The 13,758-nt window shown below is 39.6% G+C and overlaps 1 protein-coding gene across 5 annotated transcripts in view; it reads right to left on the reverse strand.

Moving 5' to 3' along the window:
- The window catches only part of Utrn (utrophin), a 515,075-nt gene that overhangs the window by 112,560 nt on the left and 388,757 nt on the right, over window positions 1–13,758 (reverse strand). For all 5 annotated transcript variants that reach the window (XM_071612949.1, XM_071612948.1, XM_071612950.1 and 2 more), the window contains one exon: window positions 3,870–3,999. In XM_071612949.1, the coding sequence (XP_071469050.1) occupies window positions 3,870–3,999 (130 nt within the window). The remainder of the gene's footprint in view (window positions 1–3,869; window positions 4,000–13,758) is intronic.

Below are 13,758 nucleotides of genomic sequence, written 5' to 3' on the forward strand. Positions count from 1 at the left end.
CTCTTGCCCATCCCCCCCAGGTGGTATTTGAATTGGGCTTAGAAATATCCTGAAAATACCAGCAAACTGAGAACTCAAAAGCAGCATCTTTTTAACCCTTAAGTGACTGATCACTGAGAAGAACCTATGGCAAGGTGACGTTAGAGTGATGTGACAACCTTGATGTTGCCATAAAACAGCTGGTTATAAAAGCTGTTCCTCCCTTCTCTGCCAAGGCCTAGGAAAGCAAGGAGATAAGAAAGCAGATTCAGAAAGACTCTTTAAATTAAATTAATGCAGACAAGAGAATTTCTTATTTTTCTCCCACATTTAAGGATCCTCATCATTATACAAAATACATGTATGAAGATGTGAATTTGGTGTCAACATACCTTATATATAATCAGAGATATGTTAAATTATTGTATAATGGTGTATTAAGAATTGTAATGCAAAATAAATAAATAAATAAATAAATAAATTTAAATAAATAAACAAAAAGACAAACCTATACTAGTGTCTTCTTTCTGTCAGATGAAGTTGAAACATCCTACCCAAATCTCCAGATCCTCTGCATTCTGAGCCACATGGCACACACGACTTTCCCATCCCACCTCCTGACTAGGTACAGGCCTCTGACTACTGGGCTGGGCTGCTCCTTCCCCAACACACAGCTTCTCTGTTCCCTAAGGCTGCACTGTCATAGGATCTGTCCTAGCAGGGACGTCAATCTTCCTGGAGCCTAATCACTGCCTCCCGACACATTATAAGAGTCGCTTAGGAACCACCTTCTCTACTCTGACCCTCAGACTCTTTCTCTCTTGGGATGTACAACCAAGCACTTTATTGCTTGCTTTCTCACCATTTTCTGCTGGTTTTGGTCTCCAACTAACCTGAACCCTTCTCAAGAATATCTGGGATTATGCTTTTTTATCTATCCTGACAATTCTCACCTGACGTGTCGATTCACTCAATCAGTATGCAAGAAGTATCTACTATGTGCCAGATGTGCCAGACAGTATTCTAGACATTAGAAAATACAGCATTAAAAAACAATGAACAAAAACTGTGTCTTCTTGGAGTTTACATTTCCCAGGCTTAGAAATGAGGATATGAGATAATATACACTGTGGGCAGGTGAAATACAGAAAAGGCTAGCCTAGTGGTGAAGAGGTAATGAAGGATCAGATTCTAGTATATTCCCAATGTAGTGACAACAGGAGTTGCTAATGGAGTGGATTTAACCACTAAAGGAGCCAGAGTGGCCCAAAGGATTCTGACCTGAGCAACCCAGAGGTCAGAGCTGTGTGGGACAAGATGCAAAGACTGGCATAGGGGTATGGGGGGGGGGGCAGAGTCAGGATGGCAGGAGAGGGCAGGAATTTGGGGATAGATAAGGGAAAGGAACTCCAGAGACACTGATCGCTTATTCTAGAAGAGCTGGGGTTTCTTTCCATTTCATGTTAAAAACCACTCATCTACCACCCATCACCACCGCTCATCATACCAGTTTCTCTCCCACCTGGTTATGCTTTATGGACTCAAAACTTGAGGAAGAGCAAGTGCCATGAGTTTAGCTCTTCCAAGAAACTCCCTGTAGTTTGTGTTCATTTTCTTTGATTTGAAACTTGGTGATGATGGGGGTCATTATTAGTCATTTAGCTCACAAAAATGCTCCTGTAGTAGAGCATATGTAGAGTCCGAATAGTAAGTCAGTTTCTTTATAGCACTTGCTTTTATACTGGTAGTCACATATTGTTCATCAAACATTGACCAAGTGCCTAATATATGTAGGCACTGCATAGGATACAAAATTATTAAAGCTAGAGTCTTCAACTCAGGGCAAATAGATGAATTTTAACATCTGAAAATAAACCAATAAAAATGAAAACAGTATATGTTGGGTATCCAACAGGACTGGACTGGGTCCTGAGCAGGTTGTCTCCTCTCAGTGGTCCTCAGTCTCTCACCTGTAAGGTGAGCAAATCTGTAGTAGTTCATTTCTAAAGATCTTAAACCTTCTGATAGTCTATATTAAGGATATAAGCAATCTTTAAAATATTCTTTTCAAAAAATTTAAAAATGGAAAAAGAAAATTGAGCATAACTCTGACAAGAGAGTTCCAAAAATCACTGAGTAGATAATACACATTGGGTATGGAACTATGAAAATCTTAAGAAAAAAAATTGGTTTGGGTAACTCAGGAAGGCTTTGATTGCAATGATTTTCAAATGTCATGCTAGAGTAAAAGTTTTTTTTCAGTATGGAATGGAAAGTCAGTGGGGATGTTTAATCAGGAAAGGGAGATGAATGTGATTCTAAAAGATTTCACTCATCATCATGAATAGGCCAACATGAAGAAGGGAACCACAGGGGCAAATACTGCATGATATATAAGGGGACAGAAAACGAACTGACAAGTGCTAAAACTATCCCAAGACTATGGACAGCAAGCTGAGAATCTGGAATTAATAATAGTGCATGGGTCTGTTGTCTGTATACATGTGTTGGGTGTGTACATAATAAATCTATAACTGTACAATTATCCCTTTTGATTTGCTTTGGTTCCAGCATATCCCACAGACACCAAGAAAAAAAAAAAAAAAGATGGATACTCAAGTTCCTTATATACAATGGCACTGTATTTGCATATACCCTATAAATATCCTCCTGCATACTTTTAATTATCTCTAGATTACTCATAATACTTAATGCACTGTACATGCTTTATAAATGGTTTTCATACTTAATGTACTGTACATGGCTTTATAGCTGTCATACTCTATTGTTTAGGAAATAATGACAAGGAAAATGAGATATTTTTTTCAAAAATTTTCAACCCATAGTTAGTGAAATTTTTAAATGCAGAACCCAAGGAAATGGGGAAGAGGGTAGGAGCAGCTGTCCTCAGAAACAATCATTCTTCAAAGATAGAAATAACAATTAGGAGTGATTTGTGGGGTTTGATGAAAGGTGGGAGACTCAACAGTGACTTTCTCCCCAGTAGGCTAACTAGAAAGGAGCAATACCAGTAGCAGAAAACAAAAAGTAATGTGAAATGACTGTATGTGTGTGCACGTGCCATGTGCTGTACACGTACACACACATACAACTAGGTTCAAAGAGTCAAGAAAATCAGAGCCATGATGGGAAATTACTCAGACTGAGAGGAGCTTCCTCCATAAATAAGGTTCAGCAAGGCATGGCTGCCTTGCAAAAGTCTAAGCCAGTCCCCGCTATAGTCAAGGAAAGTGTTTTCCAACTGTGCTTCCCTTACAAGTCAGAAAGGTTCATGGTTTACAAGCTGCACATAGCATGAGGCACTCTTCAGGTTTGCTTTTGCCATGTGAAGTGAACAATGGAAAATATTTTGAATGGCGAGTCTATTTTTAAAAATGCATCAGAATGCTTTTAATGTTCAACAGTGAAAAACCAAAAGAAAAAATGTTGGCCTCAAAATTTATTACAAATTTTCTCTTAAATGTACTATGTGACAGATTGTTATTTGCCAATAAGGTAGTTCCTGTTTCAATTTTGAGCCACAGTGCCTAAATGCTATAGGTTTTTATTTTTAAATTTAATGCTATTATCTGCTTGAAGAAAAACAAGGGCACTTTGCTGTGTCTCATGTTGACAGAAGTTTTTTTTAAAAAACTTACTTTAGATTTAAATATTTTTTGTTTAATATTATATTTTAAATAATTTTCCCATTTGCAATTATTAATTAACTTGAATCTGGATATTTGTTAAATATATACTCAATGAAGGTAATACTTTAAAGAAAAGTTTAAACTATTAGATCATGAATACTATAAGGAAATTCCCTACTTGATTATGGTTTTGTTCTCCTAACATGTGTTTTTGTGATGTATTAAAGGAACCAGTCTCACCTGTTTTTGACTGTAGGCTTCTTCTTGGTTCTTCAGGGGCCTCAATTGGCTGATCAGCCAGGAAAACTCGAGCTTGATCCACTGCATTCAGGACAGAATACTCTTTCTCCTTCAACTCACGTCTCAGTGCCTTTGCAAAAAGAAGCAAAAGTTGAATTTGTAACCTCGTGTTCAGCACAGAACATCTTCAGTTAGATCACTCTGAGTATAGCTGGGAAGGAAATGATTAACAACCAGCATTTAAGTTAAGTTAGAAGTGAAAATGTAAGGTTGATAGATCTGAACAGTGAAAAATTTGAATAGGAGCAAAAAGGTGATTCTGCAGAACTTAAATATGCAAAAACATAAAAGAGGAGAAGGAGGAGGAAGAGAAAAGAACCAAAAAAGTAGGAACTTTACCTGGGTAAAATGTTACAGAGTATTTTTTGTATTTGTGGTACTGGGAATTGAACCCTGGACCTTGCACATGCTAGGCAAGTGCTCACCACAGTGCTATGTCCTCCAGCCCTGTTACAATGTATTTGAACTTACACAAAATATACCTTTGGAGCTGCCACTAATATCAGGTTGTTAAATTACAATACCCTGATCCAAGATACTTTTCTCTTATAACATTGACAGGAAAAAAAAAGTGCATCCAGTGGTACAGAAGAAGAAAATCAGGAATGAGATTGTCAGTGTTTCACATTCTTTAGGATACATTAAGGAAAAAAGAGAGAAACAAATTAAAATATGTGAAATCAAAATTAAACCAAAGAGAACACATATGAGACAATCTCCAAGTATCTTAAAATATGTTCCACCTCTCATTACTACTTTTTCCCTTGTGAGGTTTTTCATGCAAATCTATTAAGTAGGGCTAAACTTTCACCCCAGCTCCTAGGAAATGTTCAGTGATTAAGACTAATTGACTAGAATTTGAAAACAAAACTCATTCAGTGACTACTACTGCAACAAGTGGTAAATGAAGATTTCTCATTTGTTATTTTAACATTTTAGCTAAATCAAAATTGTTAGTAGGGTTATCCTCTTAAAATTATACATATCTCCACACCTCTGGCTCTAATATTTTCTGTTACTGCATTTCCCTGCAATGCACTATGAAAACTCAGTTGTTGTTTTCTAGAACTCTGGTCTGAGGAGTTCTGGTATTTTAAAATCAATAAAAAATTTTCTTTCTGAACATAACTACTATTTTTTTAAAAAATGAGTTTGACCTAACTATGTTAAACTGACAGGCTATTTGCAGGCTAAATCCTCATCTTCCACAGTCAATAAAAAAAGCAGAAAGTGAAAAAAAGTGCTGGAATCATCACCTCACGTAAAGATATGGAGCTAAACACCAAAAAAAGTCTGGTAATGAAGTGGAAAGAGACTGTCACAGGTGCCAAGGGTCAAGAAGAGCAGGCAAGGAGTAATGAGAGATTGGGGGACAAAGTGCTAATTTTTGTGATAAGCACTGTAAATAATTTGGCCTTAAGACTATGTCCCATTATTACCTTGATAAAAAAATTAAATAAGAGAATAAAATTAGGCAAAAAAACCCCCACAATCCAGTGATAAAATATAGGATAAAGGATGAAATTAAAACCTTTTCTAAAAGCCATAGACAAATTTACGTGTACTTCTTAGCATCTATAAAACGGAAGACTGACTATGAAGCAATCACAAGTCAACAAAATCTGCAGATCGCTTATCTCCAATGAGCATGAAATGAGTATCGAGGGAGAAGAGGGACAAAGCTGCCACTATCTGTACTTCAGAAATGCAGCTTTGGAAGAAGTTCCAGGTGTGACATTCCATGAAAAAAGAAAAGAAAAAAGATTATCTTCTGACATTTAAAGTTTCTGATACACGGAAATAAAAGAGACGCAAGCGAAAAGGAAAAATTACATTTTCCATCCAGAAATATAAAAATAAGCACAGGTGTTGAGCCAATTCTTTTAACTGAGATTATTGTGTTGTTAGAGCAAAGAAGCACTAAGGGGATAAAAACATTCCTGGTATTGACTTCCAAAGCCAGCTGGGAACACAATGATGTAAAAAATCATTTGTGTTAAAAAAAAAAAAAGAAAAAAAGAAAAAGCAATAGAAAACAACGTGTATTACAGCAAAAAAGAAAAAGAAGAAAGAAAAAAATTAATTTTAATGGTCACGAGGACTTAAACCACCAAAATCTAATTAGTCAATGTGAGGGCACTAAAAGATTCCTAAAGTGATGTGCAGGGAGGGCTGTGCTAGACTCTTCTGGGAAGGGAAGTCAGGGGGTTGTGAAGAAAGGCCATGTCTTCGCCAGCAGGGGGAAGAATTCACAGACAGCACAAAAGAGAAACCAGAGAACACTAATAGGTAACCATGAGGACAGAGATGAAAGGCCAAGAAAAGAAGTCACGTAACAGAATGTGAACCCCAAAAGGAAAAGGAGACACAGTGCTGGTCCTCTGGGAGCAAGAAATGCTTATGGGGCTTTTATTTCAGAGGGCAAATCTGGATCCTTCAGTGCAGAAGGGAGCTCACGGGATCTTGTGACTGAAGTGTGGAGTACTCCTGAGGGGACATTCTGGGCTATTAATAGTCCAACCCTGTGTGCTGGAAAGAGACGTGGGAGGGAAAAGGGCAAAGGAGAGAGCTGCCTTGGAACTATTTTTAGAATTTAAAAGATCCAAATGGAAATATACGTTAGTCTACAGAAAGATTCTTGGAGAACTCACCAATCAACTCCCCCAGGGCTGGAGGTTGACAGCCTAACACATGATCTCGCAATGGAGCAGTGTCTGGGGCTGGCTCTTGGCTCTACCTAGAAAGCTCATGCTGCTGATCCCTCATCCCCTTCTGGCTTTCTAGGTGAAGCCCACCTACACCCTATTTAACCTAGTGCTCACCTTTCCCCCTTGGACATTCCTGTTCCCATTCCTCTGCTTCATTTCTTGGTATTTCCTAGACCTACTACCTCCACTACACAAGGAACCTATGGAGTTATCATGTTTACTGTTTAATTTTGTCTTTTTCAGACATAAATAAGTTCCAGGGACGTTTTCTGGTGTTTTCTTTTTCCTTTCTTCTTCTCAGTGAACAAAGTTTCCAGCTCAGTGTTCTGCCTTGGACCAGCATCACTTAAGCACTCTTAAGTGCTTCCCAGGGAGGTGGAGCCTGAATCGAGTCATGCACAGAGAGAGGGTAACTCCCACCAGAGGAAACGCCACAGGAGCAGAGGGTGGGAAGATCACAGTGTGTACACTGGGACCCACAAACATTTTAGCACCTGCAAGTGGGAGCAGCTGAGGCTCAAGATGCAGATAGAGATAGAGTCAAGCCTTTTGTGCATGTGACACAATAATAGGTCGCGGGAAGCCACGGAAGAGCTAGACAATTGGGCTCAGAGTGACTGTCTAGATTTACATTTTTGTTTTTATAGTACCTATGGCAGGTCTCCCAGATCATAAAAAACAAGCCTGAGTCTAAGAAAGCCCCAAGGATCATTTTCCTTCCTGACCACATTAAACTCTAGCACTTCATTAAAAAATAAAATCCTCTCTGCACAGGATGCTTACTGGGGAATGTCTCATGAACTCCTTTGATTAGTATGGGAGGCAAGTGTGGGCGGATGGGAACTAACCCAAGTAAATAAAAATACCAGGGCTCTGGCCCTAATGCCAACTCATCACCCAACTCCTAGAGAATGGCATACATTTAATAATATCTGCTCATTCCTATTTTGCAAATTTAATGTTGTTACTCAATTTGTCCTATTTCAATTATATTTAATTGCGTGTCAGAAACGGATTTGACTCTCAACAGCATCACACATGTAATCATTTCACCACTCTCTACCTCTCAATTAGACATAAAAGAAAACCTGCATTTCCCAACCACCTGGTGAACATTAATGATAAGGTAATTAGACTCCAATGAGTTGTTTTGTATACAGAGATACAAAGTGGCATTTGGTTTTAAATTTCTAATGTCATGTGATTTACATATGGGCCATCTTCAATGAGTATAACATAATCTAATTGGTATTTTCTGTTTTAATGACTTTATATTTTCATTGAAAACAGTTTTATTTCCAGACAATAACAAGTACTGGTGAGGTTAGGAAGAAACAGACCCTTCTGTATTGCTGGTGAGAAGAAAAAATGGTGCAGCCACTTTGGAAAAGAGTTGAGCAGTTCTCAAAAGGTTAAACAGAGTTACCATATGATCTAGCAGTTGCACCCCTGGGTGTAGACACAAGAGAGCTGAAAACACGTCCACATCAAATCATGTGCATGAATGTTCATAGCAGCATTATAATAGCCAAAAGATAGACATAATCTAAATATCCTTCATCTGGTAAAGGGATAAAAAAATGTGGTACATCTATCTATACAGTAGGATCTCCCCCCCCCCCCTTTTTTTTTTTTTTTTTTTTTTTGGTACTAGGGACTGAATTCAAGGGCATTTTACCATTGAGCTACATCCCCAAACTTTTTTATTTTTATTTTGAGACAGGGTCTTATTAAGTTACTGAGGCTGGTCTTGAACTTGCAAGCTTCCTACCTAAGCCTTTCGAGTCTCTAGGATTACAAAGGTGTGTCACCAGAATCTGATTCAGCAATGAAAATGAATGAAATACTGATATATGCTACAATATGGATGGATCTTAAAAACATGCCCAGTGAAACAAAAGCAAATCATGTATGATTCCATTACTGTGAATGTACAGAACAGGCAAGACCAGAGGGACAGAAAGTAGACGGGTGGTTGCTTAGGGCTAGGGATTGTGAAGAACTAATGGTTGCTCATGGGGATTTCTCCTGGGGTAACCAACATGTTCTAAAACTAGGTAGTGATGGTGGTTACACAATTCTATAAATACACTAAAAACTGCTCACCTGTGTATTTTAAAGGGGTGACTTAGAGGTGTGAATACTATCTCAATAAAGTTATTCTTAAAGTGAAATAATTCTGTTCTTTATCTACATCAAATCTTTCAGGTAATGTTTCTTTTCTAGCCTCTGCACATCTGCAGAGTGATAGCTCACCCCTTTGGCTGCCAATGTTTAGCAACAAGGTGGGGCTCCCCTTCTGAGTTTCTGGAGCACTTCACACTCCTGTCTGGACTTGTCTTGATACACTGTAACCATCCACCTGTCTCCTTATTAAATTGTGAGTTCTCCCAAAGTTAAGCTCAGACCCTAATCATTTTAAATCCTCTATAGTGCCTGGCCATGCATACATAGAAAACACTTAATAAATGGCAGTGAATAATAATCATAGGAAGAAATGCTTTTAAGATGAAAGACAACTGTGTGGGATTCCAAAATAGAGCACAGCAAATTACACAAATTTTCCCAAATCTGTTTATCCTAAATTGATATAAGTATGATATTCTGGTTATTTCTGGATTATTTGCAGATTACAAGTTATTTTTTTAGCAGTTTGGTTTTTGTTTTGTTTTGTTTTGTGGTTCTGGGCATTGAACCTAGGGAGACACTTTACCACTAAGCTACATCCCTAGTCTTTTTTCTTTTGAGATAGGGTCTAAGCGGCTGAGACTGGCCTTGAACTTGTGACTTTCCTTTCTCAGTTTCCCTAACTGCTGGGATTAGAGGCATGCACCACCATGCCCAGCTTGATACAGTTTCTGTCATCTAGTCTGTGATGTTTCAGTCTACTGTTGGTGTTTCTCAATAGCAAATATTCTTTCCTCTCCCTAAACAAGAAACTGATCTCACTGAAAGGGGGTGGTCCAGGTTTACCCTACATCCCTCCATTTCCACATCACACCCATGAAAGTAACTCCACAGGACATTGTTTCAAAATTATTGCCACTCAGTCATTACAATTCAAGTATCACTACTGGTTCTCAGACTTGCCTGAAACTAGCGGCTTAACAATGTCAATATATCATGATTCTGTGGGTTGGAAATTTCTCCTGCAGGTGCCACCTGGAGTTCTTCCTGAGGCTACAGTCACCTGTAGCTGAGTGGGGCTGGTGGTCCATGATGGTCTCACTCACATGCCTGAGATCACTGCTATCTGCTGTCTGGGGCACCTAGTTTCTCTCTACAGGGTTGCTAATCGCACAGAAGATTGGACTGGGCTTCTTCAAAGGACAGTGATGAGTGTTCCCAGTGGGTAGATTGGAAGCTGCAAGATACCTTTAAGGCGTAGGCTCTAGGATGCTTCTGTCCAATCAACTCTCTGCAATGACGGAAATGTTCCAAAACCACACTGTCCAATATGGTACCTCTAGTTGATTGTGGGTAATGGGTACTTGACATGTGGCTAGTACCACAGAGAAATAAATTATAAATCTTATTGTAAGTGATCTAAATTTAAATCTAAATGGCTGCACATAGCTAAAGTTACCATTGTTGACAATCAAAGCTGCACAGTTTGCACATCACTTCTGTCGCTTTGTATTGCTTGATGCAAGTCATAAAACCAGCACAGATTCAAGAGAAAGGAGAATTGTACTCCATCTCTTGATGACAGAAGCAACAGAGTCCCTCTGCAAAAATATCTGGATGCTGAAAGCCAAGAGAGGGGGAGGAGAAAGATGTAGGATTGGTAACATTTTGTGTAAGTGGTCAGGAACGGCACCTTAAAGACAGTGCAGTGTGAAGAAAGAGAAGAGAGGAAGACGAGGGAAAGGAAGGTGCCAAGCCCCTGAGGAAAGTCCACGTGTGTCCAGTTTAGAGGCTGGTGCTGTTAGAGCTGAGAATGTGAAGAATAAGGGTCACAGCTCTTGTAAAATGTTTTATATCCTGAAAGCCAGACCAGGGCAGGAAGAGTCTTTGTGGTTGACAGAAGCAGCACCTAGAAACCAAATACTTCTTCATATAGCCAAACACCTGGCTAGTTTCCTACTCAAGGCATGGCCACTGAGCTCAAAGTGCAGCAACCTCTCACAAGGCTTGTGTGTGTTCCATTTGCTATGGTTTAGATGTGGCTTGTCCCCAACAAAACCCATATTTAAATTTGGTTACTGACATAGCAATGTTGAGAGATGGGGCCTTTACAGGGATTAATGTCTTTCGTGCCAAACTGAAACAGCTCTCACAGGATTGGATTAGGTCTCAAAAGGTTCACACTTGGGTTTGCTGTCTGGTCCCCCTTCGTCACATTTGCCTTCTGTGTTCTGGCAGGAGTTGAGGCAGCATGAGGCCCTCAGCAGATGCAGCCAACCAATCTTGAACATTCCTGTCTCCGGAAGTGTGAACTAAATAAACTTCCATTCTTCGTGAATTACCCAGTCTCAACTATTCTGCTATAGTAACAATAACAACAACCACAAAAATGGACTAAGACATTACTCTACAAATACACAGAAGTACCCAATCACTCTCCCAGGCAGGCACATGTAAACTGAAGCCTTGTCCTACAAACAGAAGACATATATTAAGCGTAACAAGAAGAAAGAAGCACAATAAATTAAAAAGAAAAACAGATGCTATAATCCCAGTCTGAAGCAGGAGGACCACAAGTTCAAGGCCAACCTGGGCAATGTAGCAAGACTCTGTCTCAAAATAAAATAAAATTTTAAAGTAATGGGGTATATCGGAGTGATAGAGTGCTTGCCTGGCATGGGTGAGGTTCTGGAATCAATCCCCAGAACCACTAAAAAAAAAATAAAAATTTGAAAAAATATTTATGGAAAATAGCAATTGGACTTTCTAACATACATGCGCAGGCTGGAGCTGTAACTCAGTGGCAGAGCACTTGCCCAGCATGCACAAGGCCCCAGGTTCATGCCCCAGTACCGGGAAAAAAAAAAAGAATTAAAAGAACAACACAACAACAAAAACCCTGCATCTTCTGAGGTATTTAGTAGAGTGGGCAAAATCCCAGACACTTCTAAGGTCACAAATAATAAATGAAGAGCACAATAATTATTTTGTGTCCATGAAAAAAGTTAGACTTTTCTCTCATCCTATGGGGCTATAAAATTGCATAATAGATTTTTCAACAAAGACTTCTACTAATATAAAAAATTTAAAACACAATCTCATACAACATATAAAATATATGGTAGGCATAAGAAGTGATGATACTTAATAAGCTGTGGTCCTACTCTGTAAGAAACTTGCAGTCTAAACAGGGAGGAGAGAATGCCATCCAGGGCTAAGAGCCACAGCTCTTGAAGAAGGGCACTGAGGACCCCATTATGTACAATATACAAAGCAGGAAGGGAGGTCGACCATCTCAAGGTGCGTGAACGTCTTAAAAACAATGAACAATTGAAAAAGAAAGTGGAATTAGATTAACAGGAGCTAAGGAAAATGCAATTCAAGATGCCAGAATATACAAGAGTAATCTAGCCTCTGTGCCTGCTGTGCACCTTCTTTCTGCTCATTTAAACTAAATGGAATATCAGATGAATAAAGACCTGATTGTAAATATCAAAATTTAGCTACTAAAGTCACTGTTTTCATTCTAACAGCCCAACATCCCCTCTCTAAGAGCAATCACCCTTCCTCCTGTCCCAAATCCCTGATTCCCATACCCAGGGTGCTCTTTAGTGACTGCTGGTGCTCCTGTGAGTTCCAGGCAGCAGAATAAATTGCTGCTTATACAACCTTTAATACCTACAGAGATTCTCAATCATCCTTTAATGGTCTGAGAACACTTCTCCCCACCTGCTGTAACATAGCGGGAAGAACAGGGGATTAAGGGGTAAGGAGGTGTGCAGAGCGACTGGCATGGCTTAAGTCAGAAACCCTTGCACGTCAATCAGCTGCTCTTCATTTTCAACACAAGCATAGCATCAGTTTGGTGTAATGGCTGAGCTGCTGCCAAGAAGGCAGCACTAATATCAGTTATTCCTGGCAGTGCTGACATGGACAGGACCCTGCAAGTCTCTCCATAAGAAAACAGGATGTAAGAGAAGCTGGAGGGAGGAGGAGAATCCCTGTTATCCCCTTCTGTCCTAAACCAGCAACCTGTCATACTGGACGGAGGACATGGGAGAAGAAATGCAAATATGTAAGAGTCTACTAAATCCTGGGTACCATCCTCCATCTTTACATTACAGTTCTGCTCTCCTTGTGGAGCCCACATCTGAGGCCAGAGCCCTGACTCTGGGGGTCCTGACTAACCAGGTTCACCAATAAAGAAACCTCATGGTGAGGAGCAGGAAAGGAACTTTCTTTGGCCACACTGGGAAGGCAAAGTGAGAGCCGGCATCTCAGCCCTGTGTTTGGGGAGCTGATGGGAGGTGTAGGTTTAAGTAGAGGAAGACTTGGGGTAGGGGAGTAGAGGTGGTGCATGATTAAGCAGTCTTAATCAGACTGATCATTCTCAGTTCTGGTTTCCTGAGGTGGCTCCAGAGATGTCCTCATCATTTGAGAGGCAATTTCCATTAGTGGCTCAGGATGTTTGTCCATCAGTCCAGTAATCCTGGAAAGGAAACAATGACAGGAGCCTTCTCGGCACCACCAGGAGTCAGAATCAGGATGCTGCAAACTTGCCTCAGTCTTCAAAAGGTAGGTTACGTAATTCAGGGCTAATAAACCTTGTATTACAAGTTTTTAGAGGAACACTCCTTAAATGGTCAACATGCCTACGCACACACCTGAGCAGGCACCTAACCAAAGTTTAGGGCAACTAAGGAGACAGGTACAAGAACGAAGGCAAAGATGCCAAGCTTTACCCTGCTTTTGGTTACCTGTAGGGCATCTGCAGGCCTAAGAATAAGTGCTCATAGCCGAGGTAGCATAAGTTCCTTTTACTCTCTCTTCAGTCTAAAACCTTCATGCCAATCATCTGTTTATCAAGTTCTCAAGTTGGCTCAGATGCACTTTTCTTAAAATTTTCTGGGTCATGATATTAAAATTATACATTGCTAGTCCTCAGAATCCTCCAATGGTTTCCTGTTTCACTTAGAATAAATTCTAAACTTCCT

Source organism: Marmota flaviventris, chromosome 6 (genome assembly GCF_047511675.1).
Source record: "Marmota flaviventris isolate mMarFla1 chromosome 6, mMarFla1.hap1, whole genome shotgun sequence".
Taxonomy (NCBI): domain Eukaryota; kingdom Metazoa; phylum Chordata; class Mammalia; order Rodentia; family Sciuridae; genus Marmota; species Marmota flaviventris.